Genomic DNA, 21,460 nt, shown 5'->3' on the forward strand with positions numbered 1-21,460 from the left:
TTCTCTCTTACCAGCTACTGGGGTGGGCCAGGCTGGGAAGGCAGAGACTAATCCACCTGAGAGCCCAGCTGAGGAACAACCCAGACCCACAGTTCCCCTGGGCTTCACATCCCATCACAAAAATGCCTTTAAGTGGCATTCTAAGTGCTTTATGCCTCCCTCTGGCTTGCCTCCTTTTAAACAGACATTTGCCAAAAGACACTGAGCCTAGTGACAAAACTATGGCCAACACAATTTACTGCTATTGCAGCCACTCTGCCAGGTCCCATTTTTCCAGAGTTTCCCAAGAATTTGCCCCAATGGCTGACGTGCTGCAATATGAAATGGGCCAGGTGAGCTCTCCATGGCACCAAAAAAGTTTTGGATTATATCAATAACATAAAATGAAAAGAAAGCTGCTCTTAGCAGGCCACTCAACCTCCTGCATTTGCAGTAATGTGTCTCTTCTGGGTTTTTTTGGTGGATAGTGCACGTTCAGACATTTATTTTCCACCTTCAGAAATAAAAGCTTTCAGGAATAAAGGCTGCAGAGCCTTTCCAGTGTACAAGTTAACCAACTGCTGGTGCCAGCAGGGGAAGATGGATGAACCCCACAGAGCAGCTGGCAGCACACAGGATGCTCAGGCAGCAGAAATGGTTAAAGCCAGGCAGGGGGTGTTTGTGTTCAGTGTGGAATAAAAGACACTGAAATGTTTGGCCACCATGCAGGCACAGTGTGCAACACAGCCGCTTAAAATACATTCAATTTTGGCAGTGCCAGCACAGGAGAAAAATATTATTTAAAAGAACCTGAGTAAAATGAAGTGTCTGTGGGTGAATACTGACTCTGATGCAGCATGGCAGTGTTGCCCTATCTCCTCCTGGGGCTGGGAGGGCTCCTGTGCACCTCAGGGCTGCCACCACAGCTTTTTATGCTGTCACAAAGTACATCAAGGTTCCTCTCCCTGTGGCTCACAGCTCACATGATGTTCAGGATGGAAAACCGCATCACGATCTGGGCTACAGCCCCCAGCCATCAGAGAGGCAAACAAAACCACAAGGGAGCAGAAGTCCAGCCAGAACAAGATCTAGAACAGTTTCTTCAATGCAAGAGGCACCAGCAGCTCCAGAGGTGCTTTGGAGGTGGGTAACACATCTTTCTGCAGATGTTTGCCAGCTTAAGAGCAATGCCCCTCACGAGCACGCACAGTAAGAGATGGATGATATCTCCAGCCAGCTAAACTAAGAGGGGGTCACTGGTGCTTTTACAACACATGAAAAACAGCATGGAATCATAGAAAAGCTAGGGTTGGGAAGGACCTTCAAAGGCCACCTAGAAAAGCCCATGAACAGGGACACCTTCCACTACCCCAGGTTGCTCCAAACACCATCCAACTCATCCTTGGACATTTCCAGAGATGAGGCAGCCACAGCTGCTCTGGGCTACCTGTAAAAATTCCTTCTTTATATCTATTCTAGAAGTCTAATAGATACCATTTTTGAAAGGCAACATCTAAAGGTGCTGCCCAAAGCAAACAAAAGTCAGTTGGCTATGAAGAGAAAGGGCACCTCAGGTTCCTTTGCTGATTAGAACAGGCTGCCAATTGCCAGCCTTTACATCCAGGGAACATATTTTCCTGCCTGTTTAAGCAGTCAGTCCTTCACCTGCAGCAACACAGAGAACACTGCTGTCCTCAGAGGAGCCCTAAAACAGCCTGGAAAAGGTGTGGAGAAGCATCCACACCCCAAGCTGCCCAGCTGAACACAGAGCAATCTGCATCAGAGCAGTCAGAGGTGTGGCATGGCTCAGTGTTTCCATGTGCAGCCCTCACCACTTTAATTAATCCAGGGCAGAACATCCCTGGAAAACCCTTACTTCAGAAAAGGGGATGGTCGAACCACTGCAATAAAAAAGAGTTTGAATCCAGGGATGGCTTTCACCACTGCTCTGCCAGAGACAGAGGAGACAGGGGATACCTCAGTGCAGATATTTATGCCCTCAGCCTTCAGCAACACTACTTGAAAACAGTATTTGAAGACAAATATACCCAAAATGTTCTTTGGACAGATATATCACCAGTCAGAATTTTTTCCAAAGTCAGCTTTCTTTAAAGCAATAATCCAAACCCATGAGGAGGGACCTGGAACATCTAGGATTTGTTTTCATGGTCATCCCTTCAGAAAATCACCACTGGCACAAGCAGCTTAACTGAACAACTTTATCCTGGTCTCTGCAGCGGGAGCAAAACCAGTTGCACTAAAAACACAGCTTTTCCAAGAGGGAAAACGATCTGGAATAAATTAAGGCAGAGCCTGACCCTGTGAATAATTGTCAGGGGTCACTCCAGCTTTAATCCCAGATCTGACACTAATTCTCTGTGTCGTGGAACGAGTCAATAAGTCTCTCCACCATGGAAATCATATTTAACCTACTTCTTTCAGGTTGGTTGGAGGATTAGTGCTCATAAAGCAATCTGAAGATTAAAAATCCTTTAAGCACTGCGGTTTGAATTGAGCCTGACCACAATGAGAACACCCACAAAAGCCCTGATGCATTTCTCCATTGTCAGCGCTGCAAAGGCTAAGAATGAGCATAGCTACTGCACTGTGTTGCTAGAAATATAAAAAATGAAAAAAAATGAAAAAATGAAAAAAAAATAAATAAAATATTTTTTTTTTAAATAAACAATTTAATACCACTGGGTTGCACCGGTCAAGTGCTAATGACAGTGATGCAAAACTGAGACAGTACAACTCTGCTTTCAAATGAAAAAACAGAAGTTGCACTCTGGAGGTGAAAATCTGAGGGTTGCAGCATTGTAACACAGAGAAAAGCCTTCTCTGAAGTGGTCTCTGAAGCCAGGAGTTGTCCCCATTTCTGTGGGATAACTGGAATTTGGAGCAGCATCACTGATGAGAATGGCAGCAGCTTCTTTGACTTGTTGGATCTAATTTGGGTTTTCAGAATCCCTGGCATTGTTACTCAGGCAAACAGAAAACCACAACTTAGGGGCAGTTACACTTTTCCCTCAGAGAAACCCTCAGAAAAAAAAACAGAAGATATTTTTCATCCAGTTGAACAAGGACTTGTTTTCTGTTTACATTTTCAAATATCAGCTGCAAATGCACATTTTATGGTGCAGCTGCTGAAACCAGCAGTGCTACAAGGACAGATTTTCATGAGCTACACATCCATTTGGGTAATTTTTTACTGTGTACCTTCCATAAATGGCATGGATTAGCCTATACAACCTTTTTTTGGTCTTTCTTTTTTTTTCACAGAAAACTATATTTAATATAGATAATTTTCTTTTTGTAGGGATAACTTTTGATACAGGTGCATGTACCCGTGGGGGAAAATAACACTGTTTTCACCAACAATCTACACCCATATCAGAACTTCAAAATACATTCTGGTCACAGAGAACGAGCTGGATTCCAAAGAGGTGGACTTCAGTTGAACTTGATCGTCCTGATGGGTCCCTTCCAGCTCAGCATGTTCTATGATTCTGAGATGCACTGGGGGTGATGCTGTCCCTGGTTACCCTATGCAGCTTTGGAGCCCATCTGCTCACACCCCACTGGGTTTCAGCAAGGAGCCAGACAGAAAATGTGGCCTTCAATGTCTCAGTTGCTGGGAAAAAGCCTAAAAGCAGCAGTTTGCCCCGGAACAGGCAAGGATGAGGATGCACATGGAGACTAGGCAAGGCGCAGCATTGACCTTCTCCTGCGCAGCATGCTCCGCCAGCTCAGCAGGGCAGGGCTGCTCCCTCTCCTTAACACTCATCCATGCCACATTCCCAAGGCCAGGACCAAACCCCATGGAGCAGAACACGGCGTGTCTGCAGAGGTCAGAGTGCTTCCAGGAGGTGTTCCAGCGCTCCAGGCGTTTTCCCCATGGGAGAGCTGGGACTCCCACAGGCCCCAGCCTGTTCATGCCGCTTCTCCCCAAACACTCCACACAGCCGGCTGGAAACACCATCCAACAGCACAGAAAACCCTCACAGCCCCGAGTTTCTGTGAAATGTTGGGCAGTGTCTGGTCCGGATGACCTTCTGGCAGGACTGGTGCCCTGCACACCCTGTCGGGGAGGAACACAAGTTCTGTTCCAGCGTGCCAAGCGTTTTCCCCACGGGAGCATTGGGAGTCCCACAGGCCCCGGCCTGTTCATGCCGCTTCTCCCCAAACACTCCACACAGCCGGCTGGAAACGCCCCTCCAACAGCACAGAAAACCCTCACAGCTCTGAGTTTCTGTGAAATGCTGAGCTATGTCTGGTCTGGGTGACATTCTGGCAGGACTGATGCCCTGCACATCCGTTGGGGAGGAACATGAGCTCCCCGGGCTCATGGAAACGAGGTCAGCAATTCCTTTGTGTGCTGTTCCCAAGGAGAGAAAACACGCACCCGGTCATCTTCCCCAGCTCTCTGGCACCCTGATGCTCTGTTCTGTGCCGGGATCACACCACAGAGCAACCCTGGCTCCAGCCCAGGCCACCTGCAAGCTGCTGGAGCGCTGCAGAGGGAGGAGGCTTGGGCTGCATCCTCCCAAAAAGCACCACACACAGGAAGGAGCCATGGGATGCTGTGCCAGCAGATCAGCTCTGGAGCACCAGGAGGACAGGTCAGTTGTTCTTCCACTCCATGCCAGTCCCAGAGAGAAGTGGCTGACCACCATCCTAAGCTACTGCTGCTTGGAAAACTCCCACACTGCCATCTGACTAATTAATCAATTGATGAACATTAGGAGAACCCCAGAAAGAGACTCATGGAGAACCCCAGAAAGGGATTTTCAGAAACCACGCTCTGGGTTCCCCATCCCGAGACCTCCAGCAGTTCACTGAGTGTGTGGGGTGGCCAGCAGTGGCTGGGAGGTGGGCAAGGCCAATGACAAGTCTTTGGGATCTCATGTAATTTTGCTGTTCATAAATGCTGTTTTGAATGTTTAATGATACTTGGTGTTGCAGCTGCCTCCCCTCAGAGCTCCAGCAGTTCTCCTGCATCACAGCAGTAGTTACATGTTTGATGTAGGCTATTATCCCTCCTTCCTGGTCAGTGATACTTCACATACACACTCATTACTTTCAGGCCTTTCTCTACCTGAAGCTTCCCATGCCAGTTCTGTCCCATTTATGAGTATTTATGATTTTTCTATAAGGGATGTTTCATTTATTATTAAATCTTCTAGCAAATAGCACAGTCCTTATTCCAAATTGCCAAAAAAAAAATTACATTTAAAAGAAGTTCATTAGCTGGCCACTTATCCCCAGAGCATCTCTGTCCTCTCCCACAGCAAGTAAGACCAGAGGGTCTCTCCTCCAATTCTTGGGAAACATTTCCTGGAGTGCCTCTCAATTTATTTTTTTTTTTCTACATATCACCTCAGGAGAAGAAAAGCAATCCCTACGGTCTTACACCAGCACCATCACATTCATGGGATAGCTCTTCCAAAACCTCCTCCCCTCATCCCCATCCCACTTCCAGCTCTAAACAGAAGAAAACTCCCTCAGCTTTGCAACTTCCTGAATTCTTGAGTTATTTTTCTTCTGGTTCCCCTTTTAGACCAGAGCTTTAATTTGGGATGATCCCTGTCGCACAGCCCTGGTGAGGTGCAGCACAGCTCAGTCCCCCAAGCTCCCTGCAAGCCCCCACCCAGCCTCATTCCCCTGGAGACAAAACCCTTCCCTGACTTTAATATACCACAGGATTCAGCCTTATTTACTGTGCCAGTCTGATTCCCCTTGCATCTCTGTCAGGGGTTAATCTCTCTTTTAACTCCTATCTGCTCTCTCTTTGTACAGCTTTAAATCCTCCTGTAAAAGCTTGAAACGTGAAGTGCTATGAAAGGGCATCCCCCACTATGCCCATACCCCTCCCTGAGTCTATTTGCTCGTGTGCAGGGCTGTTGCTGCAATTTCTGCTCTTTTCCAGCTCCAGCCTTGCCCTCCAGAGCAGAAAAGAGAGCTATGGTCACCTCAGGCAGCCCCAGTGGCACCTGCCTCTCTGCAGGACACAGACATTTCCCCTGTGGCTGCAGGGAGCAGCGATTTTGACAGTGCAGTGCAAAGCCTGGGTGCTCTAACTTCCAATAAAAATGGAAAGCCACTGCTACACAGAGTTACCTGTCTGCAGTCCAAGTGTTTGGTGGCAGGAGCAGCGTGGGGGCAGTGGGGCTGAAGGGAGGACACGCCCTATTTCCATACAATTTACAATTCAGGAATTACACAACAGATGCTGAGCCTGGTTGGAGCTGCAGACACCAGGCAGGGGTTATCTGGTACCCACTGAGCAGCAGTTCAGACAAGATATGCAGAAGTTGAACTCATCCATCAAATCACTCCTGCATTTCTTATTTTATTTCTTCTGCAAGAACTATCAACAAGACTGTGAGCAGATCCTCAAGCAGGGAAGGAGGAAGCTCCAGTCCGGCCAACAGGTCACCAGGACAGCTGCCTTCCCACTGACATTGCAAGGGTCAGGTAAGGCCTGCAGAGCCCTTCTGTGCTCCTGGCAGAACATCACACTGATCTGCAGTTTGGAATTAGCAGTATCATGTGAAACAGACCCAAGATACTTTTTTCCTGGCCTCATAGAACAGCTTTGCAGGGATGCACCTGTGAAAGCATTGGGCAGATAGAGGCACCAGGGAATAAAGCCCACAGCGCTTGACCCAGTCCTTGCACTTCTCAGAAGGCTTTCACAAGCCCTTTACTACCCGAGATCTCTGCCATGGTGAAAGCAGGACACTGGCCTCCCTTTGTGTCCATCACCTGGCATGGGCTGCTGCCATGTCACACCATTCAGGGCCCAGGCTGAATGGTGTGACATTCAGGCTCCTTTTCTCCAGGCTCAGCCCCTTTCCAGCTCCCTCAGCCCCTCCTGGGGCTCCAGCCCCTTCCCAGCCCCATGCCCTTCCCTGGACACGCTCCAGGCCCTTGTGTCTTTCTTGCCATGAAGGCTCAGATCTGACTCCAGCTCAGCCTCGGCAGTGCTGGCATAGAGCAGTGTGAAACGTGCTGCTCAGGTCAGGCTGACTGCAGCAGAAATGCAGGTTTTCAAGAGGGAATTTTTGCCATACTCCAGGCTCCTGCCCAGAGGGATGACACGCAGGGAAATTGGAGCCAGGATGTGGGCACACAAGGCATCTTTTGTTCCTCTGCGAGAAAAGCAAGAATCAGCCAGGCCATCAGCAGCTGTGCTGTCCTTCTGTGTGACCATGGCACAGCTTCCAGACTGCTCCCAGGAGGGCAAGCACCTTCTGTGGCCCCCAGCCCCACTGCACCTCTCCAGGACAGGCCCCTGACCACAGCAGGCGCCTGCACTGCCCTGCAGGCAATCCATGTCCCAAGGCACTCACTGCTCCCATCCCAACAACACTAACAGTCACTGAATGATCCATCCTTCCACCATCCCAGCACCCCTAACCATCACCACTACTAACAATCACTAATGATCCATCCTTCCACCATCCCAGCACCACCAACCATCACACCACTAACAATCACTAAATGATCCATCCTTCCACCATCCCAGCACCACCAACCATCACACCACTAACAATCACTAAATGATCCATCCTTCCATCCTCCCAGCATCACTAACCATCACCACCACTAACAATCACTGAATGATCCATCCTTCCACCATCCCAGCACCACCAACCATCACCACCACTAACAATCACTAATAATCCATCCTTCCATCATCCCAACACTACTAACAATCACTGAATGATCCATCCTTCCACCATCCCACTACCACCAATCATCACCACCACTAACAATCACCAAATGATCCATCCTTCCACCATCCCAACACCACTAACAATCACCAAATGATCCATCCTTCCACCATCCCAGCACCACCAACCATCACCACCACTAACAATCACTAAATGATCCACCCTTCCACCCTCCCAACACTTGACTCCATCGCCTCCAGCAGCAGTACTTGGAGCAAACTGACTCCATGCTGCTCATTTTGTTTAAAGCAACACTGTTTCAGTGAACTGACTGTTTTTAGTCCCACACTGGGCATCTGGGGAGTTTCTAAAAAGCTGGCCACTTTAAAAATTAGAGGATGTCACATATGAATTTTAATCACTTGCCTGTTTTTGTTTTTGGTTTTTTTTCTTAAGCTGTTTCACATGAAAATGCTGCAAAAATATCCTCCTTGTGAAAAGTTCATGCTTAAAGGGGAGTTTTAACACACACTGAATCCACTGTAGGTGTTCAGGTGCTTTATGAAAAATTCTGACTCAAAAAAGGAATCAGGTGTTATTACACAACATCTGCAGCATCACCAATGGCTTTTAGTTTTTCCTTTTTCTTTTTTTTTTTATTTTGGGGTTTTTTTCCCTTTTAAATTGGCATTTTCTGATGACAGGACAAAAGCAAATACAGGATGCCACACAGTCACCTGTGAAGGTGCATCTTGTCCCATCTCTGGGGCACTGGTGTTGAGGCAGTGGGAAAGCACAGGAGCAAGTCACTAACATCTGTACACACCAACTGCCTCACGCTATGCTCTGGCACCTTGTCTCTGCATGGAAAGCTCAGAAATAAAAATCTAATTACCTCCAGTTTTTCTCATTTAACACAGAATCTTAAGTTTTGTGCCCTTTTCGCTTGCTATCCCACTCAATCCTATTCAATCCCCTTCACTGTTCTTTCCCTGTGTGCTCTGGGCCACTAATGGACATAAAATATTCAAAAACCCCCAAGACTGGCCAAACTGTTTTCCTCTTCTCAGTCACCTTGCAAATTTGACCTTCTGAGACTGCAGGCTTGAGTTTTATTCCTGATCTATAAGGATGCACCAGATATCATCCAATTGTTTAAAAGCTGAACTGCAAAACAAGTGGTATCTTTGCACCAGTTTAGGTTTAACAAGCCACGTCCCACCTCACCCCAAAGCAGTAAAGCTGAGCTGCAGCCACGAGGCATCCCACAGAGTCAGCATTTCAGCTGGAAAAAGGGCAAAAAGAACTCCTTTATCCATCACCCAGGGGCTAAGCCATCCACATTCCCTGCCCCAACAGCTCCTCCACTCTCCTTGGAGCACCATGGAGGGAAAAGCTCAGATCAAGCTGCAGAGAACACAACACCCACCCAGTAGCACTCAGACTTAAAATTTAGTGTGCCACATTTTAAGGCACATTTCAAATAACCAGGTAGATTCCTATAATCCATGTCCCAATCTCCTCTCAGCCCTGTCTGAAACCCTCTTTTGTACCCAAGCCTGCAATTACCATAATAACAGCCCAAAACAGCGCCAGAGGAGCACTGAGCAGTGAGCACCTTGCCTGAGAGCTCTGAAGGTGGTTATTTTCCTGTCCCCTTGAAAACAGAGCAGTCTGAACCACCCAGAGACAGCAGTTATCCTTTATGAGCTGCTGTCAAAAGAAGCTTTATTCTGGTAAGGAGGGAAGCAGAGACAAGCATTGCTGGCTAGAGCTGCTATCCCACTGCCTGCAAAATTCCTGAGGGATGTGGGAGAACAGCAGCTAGCAACCCTCAGCACCTGAAGTTTGTCCCTACACAAACTTCAGCAGAAAAGCGAGTTGCTGCCTTGTGTTCTAGACATTTGCCCCAGAAAACTCACAGGCCCTGTCCACATGCGTCAGCAAAACCCTGGTATCTCCTAAAAAGAGCCCTGCAGCTTGCTGCTCAGTCTGGAATCACACAAGGGCAACATCCTAAGTCTTCCTCTTTCTGCAGGCAGCTCCCCAAATCCCTGTACTCTTCTCAAAGCAGTTTTGCCCAGAGCACAAGCACTTGCAGGAGGGCAGTGCAGGCTGGACTCGGTTTGGGTGCAATCCATCTGATCTCTGGCCATGGCAGTGCTCCTCCAGATGCATTTCTGGATTGAAATCTGGCTCATTTTTATTAGAAATGCATCCTAACTCACCACTAAAATCCAGACACAGCAGAAAGAAAGAACCTTGGAAAATGGCTCAGCGCTTGCTCTTGCTGTTAAAAGCCAGGGCTGTACAAAAATCTCAGCTAATTCAGAAGCAAACAAAAACACACTGTGTGAGTCCCGACAACTATAATAAAATGATCCCTGGTACAACAATTTTCGGTTTCCTCTCCAATTCTCTTTTGGATCATGACTTGTTTCTTAGGAACAAAATCCTAAATTTGTCCCCAGCAACACAAGAACCACGGAAATAAATAAAGTAAAACTCTCACCATATCCATCTGGTGAAGGGAGGGATTTGAGGGACCCATAAATATCTCCAAGTATCTGCCAGTTAACACCTCACTCAAAATCACAAAATCTCCATAAAGCAACAACTAACATTAGCTTCTGGATTTAGTTTGATTATCTCACCGAACTATCTGAAATGTGGTTTCCTCTAAGCTATTAAACATGACATTTGCAGAGTGGTTTGAATTTCTTCCAGGAAACTCATCCATGAAGCAACAAGAGAGGGATCCCCCTGAGTTCCTGAGGAGCACAGGGATCCCCATCAGCCCAGCAGCCTGGGTGCACTACTGGGATCAAGTCATTAGGCAGAATTAATTAGAAATACCTGACCTCCACCACACTCTCCTTCACGACTTTGCTTTCACTGGGTATCTGGAGCATTTAATGGCTTTTTTGCCCACTTTTGACCCAAACCCCTGTGGCTGGGCCCCCCCTCTGACCTGGCCATCTGCGTGTAGGCTTCCTCGGCCACGGCGAAGATGTGGGGGTCCATGTCCCCCATGTTCTGGCCGCTGTAGGCGTAGATGACATCCTGCTCGTAGATTGGCAGCTGCTCATAGGGGTTGATGGCCACCAGCACAATACCTGAGGGCAGACAGACAAGCAGGGGGTTGATATTTCTGGGTTTTCAGGGCTTAGCTTAGTTGCTTCAGTAAGATTTTTGAAATGCAATGACTGAGAGTTAACAAAGAAAGTGAGTGGGGAAGGGCTCATAATTGTTATCTCAGCATCCCCTTCAATAGCAAGGCAGTAAGCCCCTGTACAGCTACAAAGGAGATGCACAAAACTGGCAAGAAGAGCAAAAATAACAATAATCTCCATTGTGTGAAGACAGGCTTTGCAGGAGGGGTGAGGAGAGATCAACACAGTCTGAGCCAGCATTACAGAAAAGCAATTCCTATGCAACTGAAGCTCTGCTAGACCCAAACAAACATCCCGGGTTTTCCCCTGGCCTGGGTTGTGAGTAAAACTCCTAACAGAGAATGTGCCCAAATCAAACTGAAATACATAAATCACAGGGAAGGAATGCCAGAGCCTGCTCTGAGGCTTTCATGTCTGCCTCCTCTCCAGCTCTGGGCACTGAGCTGGAAGCTGATGAGAGGCCAAGCCACACGTGTGCTCCCCGTTGGCTCCAGGGAGCTGCTCTGCACCCAAGTTCCACCTCTGGGGAGTTTTGGGTCAGGCAGGTCTCAGCTGTGCCTGCAAGGAGCTCCAGGAACACCTGGTTGTGGGGCCAGCATTGTGCTCCTGGCTGTGGGGCTATTGTTGTACACCTGGCTGTGGGGCCAGTGTTGTACACCTGGCTGTGGGGCCAGTGCCAATGTCCCCAGTCCCCAATGTTCTCAGTCCCCCAATGATGTCCCCAATGTCCTCAAAGTCCTCACTGCCCCCAGTGTCCCCAGTGTCCCCACTGCCTCCAATGCCCTCAATCTCCCCAGTCCCCCAGTATCCCCACTGTACCTGGCTGTGGGGCCAGCGCTGTACACCTGGCTGAGGGGCCAGTGTTGTACACCTGGCTGAGGGGCCACTGCCAATGTCCCCAGTCCCCAATGTCCCCAATCCCCCCAATGTCTCCAATCCCCTAATGATGTCCCCAATGTCCCCAGTCCCCCAATGTCCCCACCTGACTGTGGGGCAAGTGTTGTGCTCCTGGCTGTGAGGCCAGTGCCAATGTCCTCAATCCCCAATGCCCCCAATCCCCCCAATGTCCCAATCCCCCCAATGTCCCCAATCCCCCAATGATGTCCCCAATGTTCCCAATGTCCTCACTGTCCCCAATGTTCCCAGCATCCCCACTGCCTTCAATGCCCCCAGTGTCCCCAATGTCCCATATCCTCCAATGTCCCCAATCCTCCAATGTCCCCACTGCACCTGCCTGGGGGGTCGGTGCTGTGCTCCAAGCCTAGACAGCCCAGGGCTTGGTCACGCTCCCACTACAGGAGCACAGGAGCTCTCAGCTTGCAGCAGACACCAGGAAAGGCAAAGGGCATTCACTGTCCCAGCAGCTGCCCCTGCAGGACATTGACCCAGCTGCCTCACCCGCCTGAGCCCTGCTCCTGCCTGCTGGCTTCCTGGTTCTGCTTAGGTCACCCAACAATTTCCCTGACTCACCAAAACCACAAAGCAAACCAACCTGAAGGGCTCTGCTCAGTTCAGACAGGCACCTTCCTGCCCTTCTCAGCCACCTTATAACCCAAGCACGAGGCATGCTGCAGCCAGGCAGAGCTTTGCAACCAAACCTACACAGCCCAAACGCCTGCATCCCCACTAACGCTGTGCTCCAGACAATCATGAACCGTCTTAGAAGCTCCCTTCACAAAACCTCACTGATTTTGAGTGAGAGCAAGCCCGTGGGGGACTGAAGGCACATGTGCAGCTGCAAAAGGCTGCAAGTTATGCCAGTAATCCAACACTACACATCATTAAATACTGAAAGTTAACATTACTCAGACCCACAGAGAACGTATTTCTAGGGCACTGTTTTAAAAAGCCATCTCCCCCTGCCAGTTTTCTCCTCTGCAACCCCAGTCACAGCTGTACACGCCAACTTTGACAGAACACAGGGAATGGCTTCCCATTGACAGAGGCAGGGCTGAATGGGATATTGGGAAGGAATTGCTGGCTGGGAGGGTGGGCAGGCCCTGGCCCAGGGTGCCCAGAGCAGCTGTGGCTGCCCCTGGATCCCTGGCAGTGTCCATGGCCAGGCTGGATGGGGCTTGGAGCAGCCTGGGACAGTGGAAGGGGTCCCTGCCTATGACAGGGGGTTGGAACATGATCTTTAAACCCCCTTCCAACCCAAACAAGTCTGGGATTCTATGAATTGCCTTCTTTCCTTTCTTCTTAATTTTTCAAGCTGTACCTTGTTGCTGTCCTTGCACAGGTAACTGCTCTCCTGAATAGCTTTGGCAAGGTGCCCTCCCCAAAAATCACAAACCCAAGTTCACACCTGCCCTCCTCCTGCTCTGAATTTGGGAGTTAGATAATTTCCAAAGCCATGAAGAAAAGGAAGGAAATGGAGTCCTGGAAGGGTTTTTTTGCATTTTTTTCTGGAGGAAAACCTGCTATGGACATTCCTCAGTAGTATCTCTCTGTCTGGCATGCCATGTTCACTGGTCATTTAATTCCTACTTTTCCCCTGTGAGGGCTGCCAAGCACATGCAAGGCTGGGCCCAAACTCATCTGACAAGATGTTCCCACCAAGAGCAGATGGACCATGAGCTCAGCAAGGTCACAGTGCACCAGCCTTCAAAAACCCCCTCTGGTTTTACACACATTCAAAACTAAACCCACCACCCCCAGGCTTTCCTCACGCTGATGGACTCAAGGGGCTCCTCTGTGGCCCCACAACCTCTGAGGAGCTGAAGGTGTGCTCTGGACACTCACCACAGTAGGTGTAGATGTGGTTGGACTCGAGGAACCTGACTTTGAGGTTGTGCAGGACAGCGGGCTCGTGCAGGTAGCTAAGGGCTGTCAGGTCATTCTGCCCCACCAGGATGTCTGGGTTGCGTAGGAAGGGCAGCTCACTCCCCGGCGGGTCAATGGGATACTCATAGAGCTGAGGAGACACAGAAACACAAAAAAACAACAGCTCCTTTAATGGCTTTTAGCTTTTTCAGGCATAACTGCTGCTAGGGCTAAACACTGACACGCCCTGCCGTAAATTAAATTAAAAGCCCCTTGATGATAAATGCTCCAGGGACTTGCATGGCTGACTGCCAGGTCACCCCTCTTGTAACAGCTTTGAGCTGACCACCATGTGGTCCTGGTGGACACTAATGGTCCACAAGCACCAACCTGGCCACACCTGAGTCATCTTCAGGCCAGCCTTGGGACAGCCTTCAGCCAGCTGTGAGCAGCGACAGCTTCATCTGATCCCACAGCTTCATCTGATCTGAGCATCTTCCTGCTCTTGGAAAAGCAGCCTCATTCCAAACCAGACCATGCTCTTACCATCAGAGCGATTTCTCAGCTCATTTTTAATTCAATTTACTTTTATACTTGAAACCTGGCACCCCTTGAGGCAGAGAGGACATGGAGAAGCACGGAGTCCCTGCTGCTGAAGTGTCTGAGGAGCCAGGTTACGCTGCTGAAGTTGGCATATGGGCAGCCTTATGCTATTTTTGATTCATTCCCAAATGAGCAACAGAGCCATCAACTAAAGAAAAACCACATTTTTTTCTTTACAGAGGAGGTAAAAAAAATTGCCAGTGATGCTGCTTCCCACAGGGTGCCTCAGAAGGGAGGCCTGATGCTCAGCTCCCATCAGAAGGGAGGAATCCCAGCTCCCAAGCAAAACCACTGTCACTGCACTGGATCCCTGCCCGTGCAAACAGCACAAGGAAGGCTGACCCAAGTGCACGAGGAGAGGCTCCCTCAGCATGTCTGACAACCTCAGGCTGGTTTTATCCTCCAGTTCCACATTGTCAATGCCAATTTTCAAGAGTCTGCACACATCTTAATGGCAAACACACCAGGGATGCTCTGTGATATTTAACAGCCAGCTCTTCATTCAGAGGGAGCTCTCCCGCATACAGAGAAGAGCCAGGAGCCACAAAACCTGTGAAGACTCACTTAAAGCACAAGGACAAAAGGAAGCACTGAACAGCCGGGTAATGCATGTTGGCTGTCAGGAACAAAAGGCTTTCTACAGCTTCGAATCCCCTGAAGGTACTTGTGCTGGGTATCTCCAACCTGATGCACACAAGTGCTGCCCCCCTTTGCCAGAGATTTTCAGTCCAACATGACACAGATCCAGGCAGGACTTCATACAGGAAAGCATCAAACAGGGCACTCCCAGAGACCTCGGGCCTCTTGCACAACCCCAAAATGAGATGTTCCATGTTTCGCCATGACTGTGATATGCTTATTAAGCTACTGCCTACAACACCTGGTAATCCTTTCATCACCTTGTACTTTAATGTTGCTGATCCTGAACTCAGCTGCATAAAAGGATTTGACCTTGCAGGGCTCTTCAGCCCCTTTAGTTTCCAGAGAAATATCCAGATTAAAGAGGGGGAAAAAATTCCTGCCCAAGTACTAAAACTGCAGGAGATCTCAGCCAGGAGGGGAGGGTGTGGGTTGCAGCACCCAGCAATAGGAGCAGGTGTACTTTGGCAGCCTGAGCACAAGTGGAAGACAGGAGCTCCTGTGGGTGAGATGGGCACCCAGGCGCCCATCAGTGTCCAGCGCTGGCTCCAACAGCACAAGGAGCTGGAGCTGCTGCAGCCAGTGCAGAGGAGGCCACGGAGATGCTGCCAGGGCTGGAGCCCCTCTGCTCTGGAGCCAGCCTGGCACAGCTGGGGCTGCTCAGCTGCACAAGAGAAGGCTCCAGGGACACCTCAGAGCCCCTGCCAGGGCCTCCAGGGGCTCCAGGAGAGCTGCACAGCCACTGGGGACAAGATATGCAGGGACAGGACAGGGGGCCATTACCTTAAGCTGAAGGACAGTAGGTTTAGGTAAGATATTAGGAGTAAGTTCTTTGCTGTAATGGTAGTGAGGCCCTGGCCCAGGGTGCCCAGGGCAGCTGTGGCTGCCCCTGGATCCCTGGACATGTCCAGAGCCAGGCTGGATGGGGCTTGGAGCAGCCTGGAAGAGTGGAAGTTGTCCCTGCCCATGGCAGGGGGTGGAATGAGATGAACTTTAAGGTCCTTCCAACCCAAACCATTCCAAGATAAAATGATGGTTCTATACCTAGTGCTTCCAAGGAATTACAGGGTGGCATCTGTGCACCTCCTCATCCAAATTTATCACTGTGGAAGGTAAAAAGGCATCAAGCATCCTCCATCCTTTATCCTCCCCATAAAGCTGCCCTATGCTGGAAGGGCAAACTGGGCAGGACAACAAAAGCAGCTGAGGCCGAGCCAGGAAGGAGCAACAGCACCAAGCACTGGGTGCAGAGCCCAACATCAACAATGTTCTCTGCAAACCTGGCACTCTCACACTCTCCAACAGCCCGAGCTTGAGCTGCTCTGAAAGAAAAACTGCTTTGACAAACTGCCTAATCAACCACAGCTCGTTCCTGCTCTCCATCTTCCATCAGGCAATCTGGTGAAAATGCTCCCCACAGTGGGGAAAGGTCTGGCGTGGAGGCGATGGGAATTACCCGCCCTGTTCGGCACATATGGATCTGTAGTGGGTGGTCTCTGCTAACTCTGCCAGGCAATGGAGTGGATCACACTCTAGACAGTTCAGGAAGCCCCACCTGCTCAATGAAGAAAGATGGTTTAGGTGCAATTCTTTATGAAAAATGTATTTATTCTCCCGCTACAGCAGGCAGTTCGTGGTGGGCACATAGCACGGCTGCTCCCTTCCCATAAACTGGATTTGCAGCTGATGCAAATGCCGTGGTTAACTTCATCTGCAATTCCCTGCTGTCACCCAATGTCCCACCCCAGGAGGCTCTGTGTGGAGCAGGGAGCAGCTGCTCCTCCCCAGCCTGTGTCCTGCTCTGGGGATGATTAATTGCTGGCTGTACTCACGCTACAGCCCGGGCTGTTTGCGCATTTGGAACCAGCGCCAGCTAGAAAACATCTACATTTAAATGAGTTTTGTGGTTTTCCCTTTTAAATGCTTTTCTCATTTAAAAATGAAGCAGAGAAAAAAGGGGTTTACATAAGAGTATGCTCAGAGAGGAAAACTGAGGCGTGGAGAAAACTGTGGCACAGCAGCCACCTCTGAGCCGTGTGTGGGTTTTCCATCAGCACCCGAGGCTGAGTGGATGCCACCAGCCGTGCTCTCCACAATTTGTTCGGCAGCAAAAAGCACAAACTGGCACTTCTGACATACTGCTGCTATTAAAAAAAATACATCCTGGTATCACAGACTATTACCAGTTTGCCAGGAGATGAAAAGAGATGATGGAGGTCAAGGGCTTTTCTCGCAACCCACTGTAACACAAGTGTCTAGGGAGGGAGCAGACAGGGAAAAAGTGGAAGTGTTGAGGCAATAAAACACATTTTAAACCACTTCAGAGAAAATATGAAATGGCTCAGACTTCTGCACACATTAATTCAAAGCTTTAAATTGCTAAAAAGAATAATGACATTCAAATGCTTACAGTTTCATCTTCAAGTTTCAGCTGGAGGCTTTTATCTCCCTCTTTGTAATCCTTGATAATTTCTGCCGATCTCCAAACTTCATCAGGGTCAGGAATCCAAACCCTAGTGTACTGGAGAGGTGGAAAAGAAAAGAAAAGAAATAAAAAGTTTAAACATGATGAAACCTCGGGAAATTAAATGAGAAATAAATTAATTCTCCATTAATACAGCCTCACACATTGTAAAGTCAATGCAGCTAAGCCATTTATTTTAGTAAAAGAAAAAATAAATCCAGTTTTAGTTCTTGGGGTTAATTACAGACCAGAAGTCTAATTTTTCAGTCTAATTTTCTCCTGGACAAGGTGTACACTGGCTTGTTACCAATCTAACAAAGTAGAGTAAAGTTTCAAGGTAAACATGGAATTTAATTTCCCTGAGAAAAAAAAAAAAAAACCACAGCCTTCCAGAAGGCTTTTATGAAATAACTCAATTCACCCCCAGCAGTCCCTACACCAAAGTGTGTTTATTTTGCTCAAAACAAGGCATTTTGGCCCCCACAGAGCAAGCCCTGACCCAAACCCACAGCCACAGACAGAGGCAGGCAAATGAGGACACCAACGCCAACTCCTTCAGCTGGAGGTGAGCACACAAACAGGCTCCAGGAATACACTTGGATTTAAATAAATTCATGAATTAGGTTAAATTTAACCCTTTTTTTTTTACATCTACAGAGCTAGGGCCACCAAGGGGGAAGCCCCAGGGCAGACCTGTGCAGCCCAGCCCAGGTGCCCATGAGGGTTTTGGCTGTCAGACCCAGGGAGCCAAGCTTGTGCTGGACTCCTCCTGTCAGAACCCAGGATATTCCTCTGGCTGCCCTGGGTGACTCGAGACCCTGGCAGGGGGCTCAGAGACCTCAGCACAGAGTCAAAGACACCTCTGATTTTAAACCATGGAAACTTTGTGCGAAGAGTTACAAGCCACGTAAGTTTGAGTAGAATGATAGTGAATTTATCACAGTGAAAATGTAGAATTTTGGGGATTTAGAATGGGGGTTCAGGAGGCAAGATGGAGGAATCTGGGCATGTCCTGTCTTTCTCTTTCTTATTCTTGTCCTCCATCTTCTACTGTGATGGTTGCACTTTTGGATTAGTTTAGGATAGAGACAGAGTGTCAAACATAGGTGATAGGTATTGGAGAATTATTGTAAATAAAGTACATGTAGTTTTTAGTATAAAAAGATAACACTGCCCTGAGGGTGGTCAGTGTGCCTCTGTCTGACCTGCTGGACAGACCTCAGTGGGTCACAAAGAGAATGTATTAGATAAGAGCAAATAAACAACCTTGAAAACCTGAGCTGAGGAATCTCGACTTTTTCCTTGAGCTTGGGGCTGGGAAAAAAGATTTTTTTAATACCTCAGGAGCCATTTCAGCAACAACCAAGATTTCAGCAACAACCAAGATCCTCCAGCCCACAGAGCCAACAGGAACCCTCCAACAACCACAGATTTACTGGTCCTTTGGGGCAGCTCTCCCCTCTATTCCTCCTGCTGATTGAAATGGGAGCTGCAGAATCTTATTCCTACTCAGAGCTCCAGGGGCTGGGGGAAACCCCAGCCAGCCAAAGTGACAGCAGCACCTGAGCCCCAAAGGTGGCTTTGGCCTCCTTTTGAAACCAAACCCCAGCACACAATGTCCAAGCAACATTTTGTGGCAACCAACAAGTTAACACAGCAGCAGCCACCACCTGACAGGCCACTTTGCAGCTGAAAAGCAATAGATTTTTATAGTTATCGCACTTAATTATTTTTAGAGCTGCTCAATAGCTACAGCAGCAGGAACCTTTAGATGTTAATGGAGCCACACAATCGTACTCCCAGAACAACAGTTTTACCAGGGAGTGGGGGGAAAGATGTGAAAACTTGAATCTTCTCAGCACACCAGCTCTAGCACCTCATGGGCCTTCAGTGCTCTCCCTGCCATGAAGAAGGGAGGCTGCAATGGGGAAGGGGCTGGCTGGGACCCCTCCCAGCCCCACCACTGTGGATTCATCCAGTGCCAGCTCTCTGCTGGCAAAAAGTGAGATTCAGACACGCTCTAGAAGTGCCCAAAATAGCCATGGATCAGGATGCACCCGCCTCAGGGCAGCTTCAAGCACCAGGTGTTGCTGGCCTTGGCAACCTTGCAAATGTTCCACCTGCACATGGGGCTGGGCTGAGCCCTGGCCCTGCCTGGACTGGTGGCTGCAGACAGGGACACAGTGACCCCAGAGCAGCCTGGAATGGTGCCTCACACTTTGAGGGTGAAACCTGGGTACAGCTCCAGCAGCAGCAGAGGTCCCATGGGCCACCACCCACAGCAATTCCTCACCAGCCACGGCCAGGAGCCACCCAGGTGTGAGAGGAGGGTGACAGCTCTCAGCACCCACTGCCCACAGCCTGCTGGTGGGAGGCTCCACAGCCCACCAGCCACCTCACCACAGCACTGCAGAGTTTCAATAACAATAATAATAATGAAAAAAATTATTTTCCCAGACTTTGTGCACACACACACATCTGCAAGGAGCCACACAGGACCGAATGCACCACGCAGGACAGAATGCACCATGAAGGACCGAATGCACCATGCAGGCCAGCATGCACCATGAAGGACAGAATGCACCATGCAGGATAGAATGCACCATGCAGGACAGCATGCACCACACAGGAGAGAATGCACCACACAGGGCAGAATGCACCATGCAGGACAGCATGCACCACACAGGACAGCATGCACCACACAGGACAGAATGCACCATGCAGGACAGACGTGTCTGCAAGGCCCCAGGAGCCCTGGGGACACCCCTGGCTGGCAGATGCCTACACCAAGTGCTCCCCACCCTGCTGCAGAGCCGGGGGCTGTTAGCACAGGCTGCTTGCTGTGAATGAATGCAGCTGCCCAAGCATCTCTAATGCTGTCCTGTGGTGCGTGCACACGCACACACCCAGAGAGGGGAGCGCCATTCATCCCGCCGTGCTCCTCCCTACCTGCTGCCCTCCCGGTAGGGCAGGCTGCTGCACAAACCCCCATCTGAGCCCTCCCTTCCAGCCGTAAATCCCAGATATGTCAGGCACACACTGCTGGAATCCAAGCACTTTGTCACGGGTGCATCTTCACATGGCCAGCTGTAGTTACAGCCTGAGGAGGCTGGGGCAGCCCTCGGTGGCCTCACCGCCCTCACCTCCCCTGCATTCCCTGCCTCTGACCTCTGCAACCTGCTCCCCAAACTGCCTCACACCCCCGCTTTTTGACAAACCAACCCACTCAGGTGAGAGTGTCACCAAAACCAGGGTGCTGGCAGGTGCCCACCCAGCCGTGGGTGAGGAGAGCATCCCTGTGAGCTGCTGCTTCCACAATCACATCTCTAGCATCATTTTACACTCCACAAGCCTTGTCCAGGCTTCCTGAGAGCTTTAACAGCCTCTTGATCTGCTGGAGGAGCTTGTTCTAAGGGAGAGGGCACACAGGCCCCTCTCAAAGCACTGGGGATGAAGGATTGGCTTGACTTTGGGCTCAGGAGACACAGCCCTGGGCAAGCCACTCAACCTCCAGACTCTCCAGGGTTTCCATACATTTTCTCTTTTTTTTAATTTGTTTTTTAAGAAAAAGATCCCTTCAGTCCTCGAGGATGCCTTTAAACAAAATGCTAAAATTAACTAGAAATAGCTCTCCATGCTCAGCCTCTAAAAAAAAATTTTAAAAACCTGGTTTACTCTGTGATTTTTTCAACCAGATCCCCAATAAAACTAAAGCCATTCAGTGCTCTCACTGCCTCTTGCATTATTCCACACAGCTTAAGCAGAAGTTTAATAAATTCAATCCCCACCTCCTGATTTGATTTAGATTTTAGCAGGCTGCCGCTGCGGATGCAGATTAAAACCAACATTAAATTAGAAGAGGCAGGTCTTGTTTTACTGTTTCAAAGCCCTCAGTGCTGGCCAAAGGCACTCCCAGCAAGCTCTGGGCAGCGTGCTCCATCTCAGCCAGGAGAGATGCAGGCAAGGAGTTACAACTCCACAGACAGAGCATCACTTTCATTACATTAAGAAAATTGTATAATCTTCCATTAAGTAAAAAATATTAAAAACTAGGGGTCTCAGCTTTGTCTGGGCTGTTTGGCTGTTGCAAGTCTTCACAGAGAGCTGGACATCAGCAAATCCATCTTTATTATTGCTGGGTTTTTATCCTCTGAGTTATT

General features: G+C 49.2%; 1 protein-coding gene across 1 annotated transcript in view; it reads right to left on the reverse strand.

Annotated features, from left to right (window-relative positions):
• Positions 1-21,460, reverse strand: part of MYO5B (myosin VB) — a 146,371-nt gene that overhangs the window by 100,462 nt on the left and 24,449 nt on the right. The window contains exons 2-4 of the mRNA XM_031059641.1: positions 17,247-17,357; positions 13,574-13,745; positions 10,630-10,774 (exon numbers count right to left, since the gene is read on the reverse strand). Coding sequence (XP_030915501.1) covers positions 10,630-10,774; positions 13,574-13,745; positions 17,247-17,357 — 428 coding nt within the window. The remainder of the gene's footprint in view (positions 1-10,629; positions 10,775-13,573; positions 13,746-17,246; positions 17,358-21,460) is intronic.

Source organism: Geospiza fortis, unplaced genomic scaffold (assembly GCF_000277835.1).
Source record: "Geospiza fortis unplaced genomic scaffold, GeoFor_1.0 scaffold488, whole genome shotgun sequence".
In the NCBI taxonomy this organism is placed as follows: domain Eukaryota; kingdom Metazoa; phylum Chordata; class Aves; order Passeriformes; family Thraupidae; genus Geospiza; species Geospiza fortis.